This window comes from Haliotis rubra, unplaced genomic scaffold (assembly GCF_003918875.1).
Source record: "Haliotis rubra isolate DU_JTF1 unplaced genomic scaffold, ASM391887v1 Scf585, whole genome shotgun sequence".
In the NCBI taxonomy this organism is placed as follows: Eukaryota; Metazoa; Mollusca; class Gastropoda; order Lepetellida; family Haliotidae; genus Haliotis; species Haliotis rubra.
The window spans coordinates 264,310-281,611 of record NW_025767285.1 but is presented as its reverse complement, the minus strand read 5'-3'; the positions used below and the strand labels follow the sequence as shown (position 1 = coordinate 281,611).

Here is a 17,302-nt window from a genome sequence, read left to right as displayed (position 1 = left end):
TGGGTAGATCTGTGCTCATAAGTTGGGAAGCAGCATTGGTTAAAATGTCCTGAAACTAAAGTGTTCTAAATACATCCTTAAGTATAAATGAGCAACAAACCGTATTTCACATTTCTTTATGTGATGAACAGATGTTAATTCATTTAACCGGGCAAATGTCTTCAAAGAATAAACCTAAATAAAATTACACTTTCAAGACACGGAACTTTTGTTAGGGGAACTTAGCAAGGTTGAAGCTTTATTCGCTCTTAAAACTACGACAAACCCAGGACCTGATAGGTTTACGGCCGCATGTCTGTAAACTTCATTCCAATTTGGCTATAAGAATTATTAGAACTCTGAACTACTTCATGTTCCAAGATGATGGCAACTTCGTCGATACATTTTGTCGTTATATGCATCCGTTCTGCACGAATTGTTTACTTTCCGCTGTTTGGTTTACCATAATCACCCAAACCATAGTTTCCAGTTGGATTAGACCTCCGTGTTACACATTGTATATATGACCTGTTCTATCTGTGACCGGAGAATTAGAAACGTGTCACTGAATCATTCTACAGCTGTGATGAACATGTCTCCAAAGTCTATATAAGTATTAATATAATCTGTTGATCTGTCTGAAGTATTCGCTTTGAATTCCATTAATAAGATACCGTTCCTTTCCATGTCTACCTCATTGATTGTTAGTTATCATCGAAAGAGGTATGGTGTTTTAAGGAGTATTTGCCTTTCTAAAAGAGATGCCGTCTTTTCCTTGAAATGTAGTCGCATTACAAATAAATGGCATCTTTCGCTATTTGTTCCGTTTTCACATTTTAAGCTCTGAGAGTCACCTTTCAATCACTCAAACCATTTCAATGCAAATGCAACGTAACAGGCTCGATAGCAGATTTTTCGACTTATCTGTGCATCATCTGGTTGTGTTTGGAAGGATATAATAGATCAGCTGTGTCGAGACAGGAACATCACTACTAGTGCTCCATTGTGTTGCCATGAGGAGGTTCTATCCTCTTCTTAGAAGGGGAATCCCGACAACTCCGACAAATACCACAGGAAGGTGCACAGTGGTGTAGTGGTTAGCTTGCTGGCCTCTCACGCCAAAGGCCCGGGTTCGAATCCCGGTGGAGACACCAAAAGTTGTGACCTGGGTCTCATGCTGTGTTGTGTCCATGGGCAAGGCACTTCGTCCACATTGCACTCAGTCCACCCAGCTGTTCAAAATGGGTGCCTGAGAAGCGGATGTACGGACCTATACGGTCGAGCGAAGCGCTTAGTAGCAGCTTTGAAAGTACAATTCCGCCAGGGTAATAATGTAACGCCGGAGAGCAATATCGTGTTGGATTCTAGGCGCAAAAATTAGCATTATTATTATCATTATTAAGGTGATCGTCCACCTCCTCCGGATGCCCTCCCACTCCTGAAGGTAATATCCCCATTTCACTGGGCTGCGATCGGTCTCGATTGCATTTTTTATTAAAATCGCCATAGATCGTATAATGTCGGAAATATACCTGGAGTAGTCGGCAGAGATCAGCAAGAGACGTGAGTGTGACTGCATAGTCTGGAGGTGATTTTTGAACAGGTGAACAGGTTAAAAAACATGAGCCGATTGAAAAAAGTAGCAAGTTATGCGTGACTGATCGGGATAGTCGCCAGTGTGTCGGGAGTTAAAGGAAAGGGTAAACGAGACTTACCTTGGTAAAGTTGAAGTTTGACCTACATTCTGCCAACCAGTCTGGAGTGCCGAAGAGGGGTCACATGAGATGGCAAGTGCGCATGCGCTAGTCAGACTGGGGCCATGATATCTGGAGTGCCAGGGGTCACATGAAGGGGAGGGTCCCCAGGGACGGGCATGTGACCCCTCTTCGGCACTCCAGACTGGTTGGCAGAATGTAGGTCAAACTTCAACTTTACCAAGGTAAGTCTCGTTGAACCTTTCCATTCTACCAACCAGTCTCGTGCCGAAGGTCACATGAGACTTCAAAGCAATATCGTGTCCAGGCCTTAAAGAACCACTAAACTTTGTTTTTTGTTACTCTTTTAACCATTACATATGAAAGACTTGTGGTTAGTCTTATGCGGAACACCAAATTTATTCTTTAAAAACTTGTGGTTAATTAATACCGAGCGATTAAAAGTGGCCAAAAAGTCGCCTGCTTCCCTCTCGCCCGCCAATGAAACCACAGACAGGTTACGTAACTCTGTCGCCAGAGCACTGCAGTGACGTCATATGAGGAACGATTTTCAGTTAGTTGTATAGAAAATGTGTAGCACGCTCATCATTTTGATGATTTCTCGACATCAACGACGACATGCCGAATCGTTGCTTTGTCGTCAATTGCTCCTAGGGGTCGGGCGATGGTGTCCCCATGCACAGATTTCCACAGGACCCCGCAGTTCGTGCTAAATGGGTTATGTTTGTGAGTGCGAAGCGAGCGTTGTGGAAGCCTGAAACGATATCTTACTTGTGTTCAGATCGCTTCACGGAAGTTAAAGAATCAAAACTACTTACTAGTTGTAGTAAAATATGCATATGATTGATGACCATAAAGATTTTCTATGACACAACTTGTAACATAACGATTTCTTCCCCGGAATTGAGGTTGTGGTCGAAGTAACAATAATATTGTAAGGAGTATTATATTGACACCCACCTCGCTGCCACGAGAGAAATTGTTATGATATACGCTATGTCATGCAAAATCCCATTGGCCATCAATAAAATACATATTTTACTACCAGTAGAAAGTAGTTTTGATTTTGTAACTCGGTGAAAACAAACCTAAATACCATTTATCCTCAGACTGGCGGATGTTCCCGACAGGGCGCCGCCATTTTTAAAAATAAAAAAATCTGTTAGAATTAATGAGATTATAGTTTGTTTTCATCAAGTTAGAAAATCAAGACTACTTTCTACTCGTAGTTAAATATGTATTGGAATCATAACCAAACGGATTTTGCATGACACAACTTATAACATAACGATTTCTTCCACGGAAGCGAGGTGGGGGTCGAAGTCACAATACTGCGCGATAAATTTCTTGCTACATTCCCATGGTTAATGTCCACTCACCAGTATGTAGATACTAGTCAATGTGCGTCTTTATATTTGGTCTTATAATCCTAATTAGTTTATTATCACAATTGTATGCATTTTGAAACTAAATAAAAAGCAGACGATCTGCTGATACTTATAGTGAATTTATAACAGAACTGTAATATCTAGACATTTTATAGTTTGCCAATGTGAATCATAATTCGCACACACACCCTAGTGCATGTTGTCTGTCTCATTACACTTCACGGCGAAAACAATGATTCTGTTGAATGCTACGACAAATGAATAAAAACAAAATGCAAATATTAAAATTAAAACAGATTAAAGTCATAGGAACAATATCAGGCCATTACCTTGTTCGAGGAATGTATCCATCAATATCCACAAAACTGTTCCAAATGATGTGTCTTTTAACAGTTTAATATACGAAAAAGTGATAAATCTTTTCAGGTATTGGTGTATAGTCTCATTGGTCACCCAAGATAGCACACCTGGCAACTAATTGCATAATGTCCACCTTTCTTTAAAACAGTAATTTAGTTAGCCAATAATGGGCAATCAATCAATGTATTGCCGGTTAATCCTTTGAAAGAAGGACGTTGTTTTTACGCAGACACCGACACGACAGAGTGTATTCAGTATAGATTAGTAAATCTACATACATAAACACTACCTTTTGACAATTCCGCTGTGTAAGATAAAAGTAATTAATCAATCAGCGTGTTATCGGTTAATCCTTTGATCGATGTTTATAATGTTGAATATTTACTCCAGACACAAGAAATGCCAAATGGGAACCTTTGTCGGGTAATCTAAGTGTGTTACCACTAATTATACCTGTTATAAATTCATTAACTGACCATCAAGTGAATGATGACAAATAACATGTGTAGGTTTATACCACCTAGCACGGGTTACAACAAGGGAGTATTAATTGCTGTATTGCATGTGAAAACTTATGGGCCGACACTGTTTTGAGAATACAAACAGATTTTTACATGACATGATTAAATATCGAGGTAAAAAAACACAGAAATGGGATCAATTTGGATCAGTCATTATACAAATAGGGCCTAACGACACCTATCGATTTTGACAGAATCGTCTATGAAAACAAGTTGTAACTCGGAAACTAGGCAAAGCAGGAGACAAAATTAAATGACAGTAGATTGTGAGAACATATAGCTTTCATTTTCCACATCAATTGTCACGATTTCAGGTTTATACAAGCCTGTAAACAAGATAATTTAACCCCTAAAATGTAGATGAATTCTGCATCGGCCCTCAAAGCTATTCCTCATATGACGTCACAGAGGCGCGCCGCTCTGATTGGTTGAAATTTCGTTCGCGGGTGAGAATAGTGCACTGTTGTCAAAAAGGTCGATTTAAGTCAATTAAAGGTCGAAATGAGTAGTTTTAATGACGGGGTTTCATTTATAACGATGCCAGTTAGTGATTTATGTATTTGTACCCCCTAGGGTTTATGTGACCTTTAAGTGAGCCAATAAAACAAGATCGACCAAGATCTGATGAAAAGACACATTTATTAGAATAAGCCAAAAGTTTAGCTCAATACCACATGAGACATTGTCCCTTGACAATTGTTCCAACCCACATCTTATGGTAACTACACTCAAAGTCAAAGTCATTAGCATACTACTGTGAGACCAGTTCACTTACTGGTTCTTGCTAGACTGAATAGCCTGTGAGGAATTCTCTGAACTGCACTTAGCCAAAGGTTTATTGTAATATTTGGCAAATGTTTTAGCTGATGACCATCCAGCTCTCTGCAGAATGTCTGAAACAGGTACGCTTGACCTCATCGCAGCAGACACTGAAGCTGATCTTGTACTTTGTGCTTTAAACTTATTTGTGTCTATACTAGCACGACTAAGACCATAATAATATATCAAATATCGACAATATTTACTTATGATATAACACCTAAATGCATGATTTGCCACTGGTTGTCAATGAGACATTGTTTAATGCACAGCTGTTTTTTCCCTTTTTTGTGTGTCTGTAAAATCCTAAATATACCCTAGAAGTATTGGTTTTCTCACAATATAACAAGAAAATGTAATATGGTTACAGAAGTGTTGTAAAGAATTCATGACAGGAAATACGAATATCAAATAATATATCGAGAGAGCAGTTGTTAAATACTCATTCACAGTATATTAATGATATGACCCTATTGCGTTGATAGATATTTTTCTAAAAGTGAAATTAAAATTGAATCTTGATTTTGCACGTTAACTTGTATCTAATTTTTGATTACTTTAATGATTAACTAAGACAAAATCACTACATCACCGAAAGAAAATATCTTGAGCTCTGCGATTGGGCATGACAGACTCTACGGCAACGGCATAGGCCAGGGAAACCACTCCCATCTTGCCCATAAACTAAAATTATCTGCTCTTGAGTTAATGAAAAGTCACGGCCATGGTTTATTCGCACGCGGACACCATTTGCTAGTATCCTTCCTTGATCATCAAAAAGGTATGTTGTTTCACACTTATTCCAACATTGAATCGGGTGGGAATAGTACTTTGTGATATCGACTCGGTAGTTCTGTGGTTCACTACAGCAAATAACAATGTATCCGACGTTAAATCGGTTGTGCATTCTCCGTGTTGAAGTGTCGAGGCGAATCATACAGTACAGTTTTATGCAATATAAAGCAATCTCAAACGTAAAGCTGATTATTTGCGTGAAACTTGAACACCATTTTGTCACAGACTACAATGATCTTAGCTCCTTACAATTGGTCCGGATTGTTTCGATTGTAACTTACAACGATCTTAGCCTACAATCGCTTTGTGGAAGTCGATGGTGATTGTAGCCGAAGCCTAAGATCGCGATCTTATGGATTTACAATAATTGTAGCGCTAAGATCGTTCTGTGCAAGTGGGCCCAGGTTTAATCCATCTACTGACAGTATCTCGGGAAACTCGAGTATGAGGCTTGATTGTACTAATCAAAAGTCTTGTTTCTGAGCCTCTCAACTTTCCAGTTCTAGCAATGTACTCATTGAGAGATGTGATAGGACAAATGCTCATATCGGGGGCATAAGCATGTACATCCACTTTGGGAAACGCTTTCCCACATCTTGACTGTTTACTATGTTCTTGCAAATAAAATGTCACTCTTGAACACTTGTTTCTGATGTCCATATGATCAATATCAAATAAATGCAATGTTTGCCCTCTCTGGGCGGTAGTTAATGAAAACAGTAATACTAGTTTGATTGACAAATTCACTAATGAGAGCTTACGCACAGGCGTCAACTTTCTCAAGTAATCCAATACAACATTAGCGATATGTCCGAATATCTAGAGGTAACGGGACGAGCTTGGTATACGCCCTTCATAAACCTCTTCACTAGTGGGTGTTCTCCCACCGGTACAGCAGTAGAAACAATCAGCACAGATAAAGCACTTCTGGCTGTATTAAGGCTGCTATAACTCCAACCTTCTGAGTACAGTTCATACAGGAATTCCAACACCATTTCTATAGGGGGAGAAACTGAATCAACTTGTTTCCTAGAACAAAACTTAATCCATCTGTCACAGTACGTCTTGTACTGTTTGCGAGTACTTCCTCGCCAGGACTGCAACATATCGTCGGCAACTTGCGGAGATATTCCTCTCTCTTGCCAGGATTTCCTGAGACTGGGAAAACTCCTAGTATCATCTGATTCAACTGTGGATGAGTGTCCCGACTCCATCGGAGGTATAGGGCTTGGTTTCCCCTGGGGATCATCCTGGGTCTGTCAAACAAAAGGTGCAGTAGATGAGTAAACCAAACCTGCGTTGGCCATACTGGGGCTACAATGATACCAGTAGCATTATCAGCAATGACTTTCTGAATGCAACGTGATAAGAGACAGAAAGGTGGAAAACAATAGAAATCTTCAGATTGCCAGTTGAACGTAAATGCATCAACATGAATTGCTCCAGGGTCTGGATGCCATGATATATATCTAGGGAGTTTATTATTCAATCTTGTAGCAAACAAATCTATTTGGGGCACAACTGTATCAATAGACATAATCTTTTCAAACACTGACATTTCAAGGGACCACTCAGTCCTGTCTGAAAACCTTCTAGAAGCATTATCTGCTTTCACATTTTCAACACAGCAAGATGAGATATGACTATCTTGACATGATTATCAATGCATTGCTGGACTATTTCCCTTGCAACTTGATCACACTCAGGTGATACCATACCACCCATTTCTCTTACATAACTGACAGCTGTAGTGTTATCACACTGGATGTGAATAACTTTCCCACAAATCTGTTTCTTGAAGGACATAACAGCTAAAAGAATTGCTTTCAATTCCAACACATTTATGTGATTTTGACTTTCTGATGGTGTCCATCTACCATTAGTGGTGGCACTATTACAACAGGCACCCCAGCCTTCTTTACTTGCATCTGTCTGCAATGTGACACTTGGTAATAACATTACTATGTCTTTTTGTGAACCCTGGATAGTTTTAATCCACCACTGGATTTGTTCCTTACTAGCAACTGACAATGTCACCAATGTATCAAAATTCCAATCATTCTGTCGCAAAGCTCTTACTTTATTTTTCTCAAGTTCTCTGTAACTTAATTTTCCATATTCGACCTCAGGAAACGTAGATATCACCTTCCCAATGAAGACTGCCAATTCTCTAATTGTAAGTTTCTTGTCATGTCGGAGCTTATGTCCTAAAAACACCAAAGTGCTTGCCTTCTCATCATCCATGATTACCTTCATTCTGACAGAGTCAATGGTAAATCCTAGAAACTTGATCTTTTGACAGGGTGTAAGTTGAGATTTGTTAACATTCACTGTGAACCCAAGTTTTGTGAACCATGTGATGGCACTGAATCCATTTTCTCTGCAAAGTGATTTATTTTCGTCTGAAATCAAACTGTCATCTATATAACCTAGGCAATATATGCCTTTCTGTCTCAGAGATGAATAAATTACTTTTGTCAGTTTTGTAAAGATACGAGGGGCCGATGCCAGACCATTTGGCAGACAGGTAAATTGATACAAATTCCCATTGAATCTAAATCTCAAATATTTTCTGTGTGCGTTGTGTATGTTCACAGAGAAATATGCATCCTGTAAATCAACAGATACCATGTATGTCTCTTTCGTGACAAGTGACAAGGCTGTTTCCAGTGAATCCATTTTGAAATGATGGTATTGTACATGTTTGTTCAATTCTTTAAGATTCAATATCATTCTAAAAGAACCATCTTTCTTGTCTCTCAGAAATATATTTGAAACAAATTGCCAAGTTTCACTGTGAACTTTTTCAATAACATTACGATAAAGAAAATGTTTTATTTGTTCGGAGACAAACTTTCTTTCTTTCTTACTGAATTGTATTGGTTTTGGTTCTGATTTTTGCACTGGTAATTCATTATCAATAAATTCCAGTTTTACTCCCGATACAAACTGTAAAATTATCTTATCACTTGTCAGTTTAGCCCATTCATGGGTACAATGTTTCAAGCTACCGGCCATATTTGTGTTATTCTTATCAATATCTGGCATATCCGAGGTACACTAACCTACCTGAGTGGCTCTATCCTCCAGCTTGCTGGGGTCGTCTACTTCCCCCTCCCTCTTTTTTGAAAATGTTTCTTGAACCGGAACGAATTGAACTGGTTCGGTCCGTTCTCTAAAAAAGAGTTTGTCTGGGAGGCGTCCTGAGGGAAACTATCATAGCTCTGTGACCGTCCAAAACCTCTACCTCGTCCCCGAAAACCGAAGTTATAGGGTCGATTGCGATTGAAACCACGGGTCCAACGTCTCCTCGGAAATCTTCCGGCTCTGGCACCAAGACGATGTGCGACATCGAGATCTTTCACAACTTCGTCACCAAACAGTAGTTCGGGTGTGCTGCATGATGCGGGCGCTCTATATTCCGCCCCAATGTCAAATCGCAAAAACTCTTTGCGTTTCTGAACTGTAAGTAAGTTGGTATATCCCATAATGTTCAACATGTCCCCGAGTAAGGTAAGCATCTCGAAGTGGGCTTTAGGAAGCTCTGATTTGTTTGTAAACAGCAATTCCATCTCGCGGACCGCAGCCGTCGAACTTTTGACAACACCATTTTGTATTTTCTGCATTTTTGTGTCAACCGCACGTGCGTGACCCGAAACATTGTCCCATATCAGTTTATTGAGTTCAGGAACTTGCAGTTGCGGGCAGTTCGCCGGCTTCAGGTGAGTTTTCATTCGCTCATTCACGGTAGATTCATTTTTGACTTCCTTGTTCGGTTGCAGATCAAATAAAGAGGACACAATGTCAGCAAGGTATTCTGGGATATTATCCCCTTTCTCTGCAGCTAAACCCAGACTTTCTTTCAGCTGATCAATGCCATTGATATCACTATTTTCACTGCACATTTTGTCGGAATCTTCCACGCAAAGCCGCAACAGGGTCTTGCGTGGAAGAGTTGACTGGTAATTGTCCCGAATCTAGACCGTAACCATCATCATCGTCATAATATTCAACTTCGTCACGACAGTTGTTGTCATAAAGACCCTCACTCAGTTTAGTGAAATTATTTTCCATGTTTCCGCTGAGCTGGCTCAAACCAGAGTTCATTTTCTTCATTTCCGACAACATGGCCATCATTGTCTTGTCAAGTGACACGGAGAGTGAATCGTCTTTAGATTGTTTTGAGGTAGACGCCTCTGAAGGCGTAGATTTTGTTGATTTTTGAGAGTCAACTTTACTCTTCGATTTCTCGTCAGATTTGGCGCTTTTCTTCCCACGTGGGGACGAGAGCATGGCGTCAGCCATGTTCATAAAACTGATTTCGAACGAAAATACTTCTCTGAATGTACACACGACTCTTCAAAGTTTTGTTATGACACCTCGGGTCATAAATAGGCTCGCCTCAAATACGTGAGTATTTGAATCAAAATATAAAGACACCTCAGGTCTTTTCATCCAAATACGAGCTCGCTCAAATGCGTCTGATCATTAGCGCGAGTCGCGAGTGCTCTGACTAGCGCATGCGCACTTGAAATCTCATGTGACCTTCGGCACGAGACTGGTTGGTAGAATCGGGAATGCATCGGCAAGCATCATGAGCAATCGGCTTAACCGTAGGTGAAGCGTGAACGAGTCGTACCATTACTGAGAAGCAGAAATTGCCACGTGCCATCCCGGTAATGCCACGCTTCACACCCGATCAACCACGATTAACTCCCGACACATCCCCAACATGGAACCGACAATGTAATTGCCTAACAAAGCAGAGCTGTCAAAGCCACGCATCAGCACGATTCCTCCCAAATAAGACACGATCCACTTACGTAATGCTCACGCTATACTCACGATTTGCATGATTCACATCAGACTGACAGAAAAGGTATAAAAGCACCGGCGATCGAAGTCAACATCACTCCAATTACAACTGCGGTAATGGAAAGATTGAAACATGGACAAAGAGAACAGCCAACAGGAAGAGGGTTGCAAAGTGTTGAGAAAAAATTGCCATCGGTTTGCAAGAATACCAAAGGCATTCTCCATGACTCTCGTGCTCTGAAGATCCTGTAGTCTGTTAAACTTCTGACAGACCACTTTTTGAGTAGGGTTTCATTAGATATTGACGAAGGGATAATGCATCATCTGCAAGTATGAAGTAAGGCATATCCAAATCATCATTTGGCAATGGTTCAGGTTCGGACAAGCATATGTTGCCATCTTCTATACACTCCTTGCATCTGACATATGATCCAGGCCTCTGACGTCCACCCATAGAAATCTGTAATTAGCATCTACAAGGGCCAACAGGACAATGGAGAAGAAACCCTTGTAGTTGTGGTAGAGGCTCCACTACCAGATGGCTTACGAATCGCGATGTGTTTTCCATCGAGGGCACCAACATCATGAGGGAGATTCCATCTCTGCTCGAATTCCAGACTGGTGGTTTTCAAATCCGCTAGAGTGACAGGACATGCAATCACTGTATCCTTGTAGTGGTCTACAATGGCTTGTCACACCTCTGGGAAAAATATGGCTATGGTGTGTCTTGACACTCTGAAGTGGTAGGACAGGGAGGGGTGCTTATCTCCATGAAAGTCCCTATTCTCGCCCTCCTGACTTCAATGGGGATCCCTATTGTGCTTGCATAATAGTTTTTTACAGTATACAAGTAATAGTATATCAAATTTCATTTACATCAGAGATCAAATTGACACGTCTCTACCTGCTAAGGGAGATCATCCAATCAAAATTACCCCCAAATCACCAATCTTACAGATTACCCCCAAAATCAGAGTCAGAGTCGGTATTGATGGAATTGTCCTTGACTGGATACATTCTTACCTATCTGATAGGTCTCAGTCCGTCAAAGTGGAATCTGTACTCTCCACTGCATCACCACTCCACTATGGCGTTCCCCGAGGATCTGTCCTTGGACCTTTACTGTTTAGTCTGTACATTCTTCCCATTGGTGACATTGTCCGAAAGCACTCACTGAAATTTCATCTCTATGCTGATGACAATCAGTAATATCTGTCAGCGGAGCCTAACCTTGCTGAAGATTGTGCACTGAAGATACAACAATGTATTGCTGAAATAAGAGACTGGATGACCTTGAACTTTCTGAAATTGAATGACACAAAGACTGAGTTCTTGACCATCGGATCCAGGCCCCGAGGTTACTAAAAAATTTTCGTGCTCAACTCAATTTCATGCTCAAATTCGTGCTCATGCTCAAAATCGCGCTCAGCTGAGTATCGTACTCAAGCAGAGGTTATAAAACGTTTTGAGCACGTACTCAGCTGAGTACAACTCACACTCGGCTTGAGTATGCTCAAGGTACTCTTTGTTTATCACACAAGCGGCAATTTGGAACTCTTCTGTCAAGAAAGGTAAGAAAAACGACCCGGATGTTGTCGTCTGCTATATTTACAATGGCAACGGAGGGCGTGCCCGAGTTGAAGAAACGTGGGAAAGGATGGTCGGAGGCGGAGGAGGTTTGCCTCATACAAGAAGTGCTCCAGCGAGAGAAAACTCTCTTTGGAGACATGAAAGGGTGTGGAGTAAAGTCCATCCATCGACAGCGTACCGATGGATGGCAAGAAATCACAGACACCCTAAACGCGTAAGTTGTTCAACATCGTTCCATATTCTGTATTTACTGTTCCTCGAAAAGATCACCAAAGCCCTCACCACTCACCGCCATATTTTCCCAACAATGAAAATAATAACAAATTATCTTAGTTTGTAAAGACAATAACATTTCCAAAAACGAAACAATTTCAGCGATCTATGCGACTGTTCATAATTTATGGCTACGGGGTGAGTGGTTGATGAATTTCTTGGAGAAGCATGTACAATGGGAATGACTCCCAAACCCCTGACCCCAGTCAAAACTTATGAATGGTCCCATTTGTTCATGTTGTTAACATTGAGATTATTGATTTATGCCTGGATCAGCTGTTCAAAGCAATGCCTGTATTGCTATGAATTTATTTACTGTTGACAAATGTCATTGTTAAATGAGATGAATATATATTGTGTGACCTGTATTGTGTGAAACTGTAACCTGTTCCCATACCCCACCCACAAAATGTATATTACCCATCAAAAGTTTAGACTCACTAGTGTAAATGTTGCCACTTACTTCAGTCAACTGTGGAAACTAGATTTTGCAAAATATACCATACTGTTTAAGGATACTGTTTACACATGAACTGATGTATTGCAAAACAAATCCATAACGTTGAAAAAATTATTGTCATGAGTTCAATAAATGATGAAACTCAGTGAAAATTGGTGAATTCGTAACAAAACTTTTACACCAAAATGCAGCTGTTCACATGCAAGATATCTGCACATTCTTTTCAGTAATTTGATGCATGATCCTCATGCAATTCATCTGAATAAGTTTCCCCAAGTAAGTGGAGAAATTCATCTTCAATGTAACCACTTATATATTTTACACATAACATATTGTGAGTGCTTTAAGTGAGTCTAAACTTTTGATGGGTGGTATAATTATGTAACTGATCATTTGTGTGTGGAGATATCAAATTTGATAATAAAACTTGTATACTTTCAGTAGACACATCAATGCCAAACGAGACACTGGAGGTGAAGAAGAAGTATTTTAATCTGAAGCAAAAGAGGTACTCTTTCACATTTGATGTACATTGTAAATAGTAGTGGGTTTGTTTTTCATCCATGATTATGTATTAGGTACTTATTATTTAAATACAGAAAATGATTCTTAATCTCCATAACACATGAACACATGTCAATGTAAGGATCATTGTTTATTATTCAGATATATTCCAAATATAAAATATGTGTATTAATAAGTGAATTTAACCTGCAATTTGTTTATTGTAGCTAAAGCAAAGATCGATGGCCTCAAAAGGTCAATGGCCGTTACTGGAGGAGGGCCTCCACCACCAGCACTAACAAGTGCAGATGAGGTGCTTTCCCAGTCATTGGAAGGGAGGCCAGGCATTCATGGCCTAGACCATGGCATTGACACTGATGGTAAGGAGTCTTTTTCCATATTTTTAAAGAATGATATCAATTTTGTGCAAACATTCAGATAATACTGCTGCCTGTGGTGAGACTTAAAACCTGGAACATTTTCATTCTGATGACCAAACAAGGAATAAGAAAAACTTTCTTGACACCACCATCATGGACAAAATCAAGCACTGTCCGAGACAAATACAACAAGTACTATTTTTAATACACAAAGCTTGCTATTCATGTGATCATAGTAAATAATACATTTGTTGTGTATTACATCGATTTCAAAGCATTCAGGTAATGATTAATCTGTGTCAAATGATATATTTGAAGACAATTACTCAGTCATAACATTTGAAGGTACAGGTATTTGTATGTAACTGTAATAAATTGAAAAAGTTAAAATAGCTGAAAAATACATTTTGCTTTCCTATTTACAACAGATGCTTATGCCTGTGCAGATGAAACTGACACTGCAGCAGAAGGTAAAAACAAAATTTTATGGTCTCTGAATACTATTTACATGTAATACAGTAATATACACATCTCATGTATAACATGAAACATCTGTAGTACTTGCTGGATTGTTTCCCTTAAATTACATATTTCAAAGAGCATAATTCCTAAAATCTCAACTAATAGTATTACCAATAACCTTTATTTTGTGAAAATATCAATTCCATTAATGTGAACAATATAAGTATACTGTCTTGGAAAAAGATAAGTTATCTTTAATTCCTTGAATGTGAAAAATGGTATTCATCTTTTACAGGCCCAGTAGGTGAAGAACCACAAGGTGAAAGGGCAGTGCCTCAACAGGAAAACGATTCAGATGGTACATTTGAAATATTATACTAATATATGTAAAAAAACAAAATATGAACTAATGTGCATATTTCAGTATTGTCAAAGTTATGATTACACAATGCCATTTAGAAAGTGGTCAAATGTAACATATGTTATATGTGGGATTACACTTTCGTAGTAAGTACAGATTCTAGTACCTTTTGATTGAGTCCATCCAGGATTAGAAACCACACCCTCAGAGTCAGGCACCTAATCACCAGCACACAATGCGGTAGCTGAATGGGTTATGCGCGGCTGACTTTGTGTGCTGGCGATTAGGTGCCTGACTCTGAGGGTGTGGGTTCTGAATCCTGGATGGGACTCAATTGAAAAGATACTAGAATCTGTACTTTACTAAGAAAGTGTAATCCCACACATAACATATGTTACATTGTCAAAGTTGCAGTTTGGTTACCATAATACAAGTGCAATAATAGCAAACAGTAACATATTTGCATGGAATATCATCCCAAGTTGTCATTTTAACAGAACGTACATGATAGAACATTGTTAGATAATTGACTTTACACTAAACATATCAAATGTCTGTTTCATTATGCTTACAGAGATAAAAAAGCCGGAAGCAGAGAAGAAATCAAGCTGAGGCAACATATCACAACACAATAGAGGACACTAAAAGGATTAAACTTGAACAAAAGAAGCTGCAAATGGAAATTGAAATGTTAGCAAAAAATCAAAAGAAATTAGATTCCGAAATTCAGTTGCTCCATGTCAGATCAATATACTATCAACTTAAGATGAATGCCGAATTTGGGTGTCATTGGAAAACTGTAAAACTGAAGAATAAATGACATCAAATTTTACTCAAGATTTTGTCTTACATTTTTAAGCAGAAATGTTTGAAATAGGAAAAGTAACAACTATTTCCATCAAGAAGATGTAAATTGTAGTATTTCATCAGCCTAACCTTTAATTGAAACAGTATTTGCACCACTCTCCTGGTCCAGATGGTATTGCTGCAGAATTCATTAAGTCTACTAAGTACCATATTACTTCAGTTCTGTCAGTTGTTTTTAATAACATTTTTGACAGTATTGTATTCCCTCTAAAGGAATAGTGTTACACAATGTCAGCTTTATTCATGTATTTTTAGGGGTGACAATAATTTCTGCAGAGCAATATTACGCCGCGACAATCAATAAAAGGGATATAATTGTAATGAGGCAATGGCAGTATGATTAATGATTGAAAAATGTCCGAATAATGTGATGTCTCACATCAGCTCCATCATTTTGACCTGTAACTAATGGTACATAATTGTCATTAGCATTTGGTGTTGGAGGCACAAGATTTTCTTCATTATTAATTATATCACCCCTTTCAATCCCCAGATTGTGTAAGACAACACATGCAACAACATAGGTGACTGCATTCTTAGGTGTGGCTCCGAAGCTCATTGTGCAGGCACTGAAACCGCCTTTCAGAATGCCAAATGTCTGCTCAATGAGCACCCTTTGTCCTGCACAAAGAACCATTATATCAGCTCCTCAGCACGCATTGGTTGGGTTCAGTAAAGGAGTCAGGAGGAACCAACGACATGGGTAGCCTGAGTCCCCCAGTAGAAAGCCAGTGTACTGTCCTTAAACAAAAAAATTTGAAAACTTGTAAAAAGATGACAGCATAATGTATTGCTTAAAAAAAAATTGAAAACTTGTAAAAGATGACAGCATAATGTATTAAGCTTAAAAAAATTGAAAACTTGTAAAATATGACAGCATAATGTATTAAGCTTAAATGTGTAGATATAACATATGTGATATTTATTTCAGATATTAAGAATTGCAATGCTGAAATTATACATATTGTGTGAAATAACACTTTCTGCTGGAATACTTATATTCATCTTGATTAAAGACAATGTATATCATAGTATATCAACTGAAACTCAATAAAGTATCTACTACTTTCAGAATTAATCACTATACTTTCACTCTACATATTAACCAATAATAACAATAACATTATTTGTAATATTTTGGCATTATATGTAAAAAAAACATCAACTATATCTTGCTTTTACTTGCACAATACTGTTAGGTAAATGTTCTGAAATATAGGTTACCATTTTCAAACAGACGGCACAGTGTTGATGTCCGGAAGATGCGGCTGTCATGCACTGATCCGGGCCAGCTGGCGTTGCAACTGGTGATTTTAAAGTTTGCATCACAGCACATCTGTAGGATTATAACAGAAGAGAAAATTTAATATCATCATTCCAAATGTACATATCAGAAATCACACCCAACACCTACACCATCTTCGAACGAACCCTAAACTCATTGCGTATGTTAATTATGTTTATTCATATCGATAGTTACCTGAACATTTAGGGAATGGTAACCTCGCCGGTTCACGAAGTCTCCCTCGTTTGCAGTCGGCCGCTGTATTCGGATAAAAGTACCGTCGATGCACCCAACGACATTCGGGAATCCTGCAAGTTACAATATATCATAGTCTCACAATAGATAGCATATTTTATTTTTCAGTTTTAAAACAGTTTTCATTCGCAACCAAAGCCCCAGATTAAAATCATCGTTAAATTCTAAGGGTTTGTTGTTATCTGTGACACGTCCTCGACCCTGACCCAATACACTGGCCAATCAAAATATCACTGACGCGAACCACACCAATGAAATCATTTATGTATGTTTAGATTGGGAAAACCCCATGTACGTACCTGCAATGTTGCCGAATGCCTCCTTTGCACGAACGGCGCCCCTTCCAACTGGAAACTGGATAAAATCCTTCGACAGTTCGGCTATTTTACTGACACTGCCCGTATACATCTGCCCGCTGTTGATCTAGAAATGTTGAGACTGTCCCCAACCAACAGATGCATAGCGCCTGTCAA

The 17,302-nt window shown here is 39.0% G+C and overlaps 1 protein-coding gene and 2 long non-coding RNA genes across 3 annotated transcripts; 2 read left to right on the top strand and 1 right to left on the bottom strand.

Annotated features, from left to right (window-relative positions):
• The first annotated feature begins 1,599 nt into the window (after nucleotides 1-1,599).
• LOC124254857 lies at nucleotides 1,600-10,233 on the top strand. The gene is made up of 3 exons (XR_006892573.1): nucleotides 1,600-1,666; nucleotides 2,878-2,880; nucleotides 10,147-10,233. It is a non-coding gene; the product is annotated as an uncharacterized LOC124254857 (long non-coding RNA).
• Nucleotides 10,234-13,362: 3,129 nt separating this feature from the next.
• Nucleotides 13,363-14,419, top strand: LOC124254853. Its single transcript, XR_006892571.1, has 3 exons — nucleotides 13,363-13,599; nucleotides 14,028-14,069; nucleotides 14,357-14,419. It is a non-coding gene; the product is annotated as an uncharacterized LOC124254853 (long non-coding RNA).
• A 1,519-nt stretch (nucleotides 14,420-15,938) lies between these two features.
• Nucleotides 15,939-17,302, bottom strand: LOC124254836 (putative nuclease HARBI1). Its single transcript, XM_046688685.1, has 4 exons — nucleotides 17,129-17,302; nucleotides 16,770-16,882; nucleotides 16,514-16,625; nucleotides 15,939-16,030 (listed from the first exon to the last, which is right to left on the bottom strand). The coding sequence occupies exons 1-4, from the start codon at nucleotides 17,235-17,237 to the stop codon at nucleotides 15,939-15,941; spliced, it is 426 nt and encodes a 141-aa protein (XP_046544641.1). The 5' UTR covers nucleotides 17,238-17,302.

What these genes read in the sequence shown, in the direction of transcription:
- LOC124254836 (XM_046688685.1), bottom strand. Translation starts at nt 17,237, where the DNA reads ATGTATACGGGCAGTGTCAGTAAAATAGCCGAACTGTCGAAGGATTTT. An exon ending in GGCATTCGGCAACATTGCAG is followed by an intron (nt 16,883 to 17,128) that starts GTACGTACATGG and finishes TGTAACTTGCAG; the next exon opens with GATTCCCGAATGTCGTTGGG. An exon ending in GTGCCGTCTGTTTGAAAATG is followed by an intron (nt 16,031 to 16,513) that starts GTAACCTATATT and finishes TTTTTGTTTAAG; the next exon opens with GACAGTACACTGGCTTTCTA.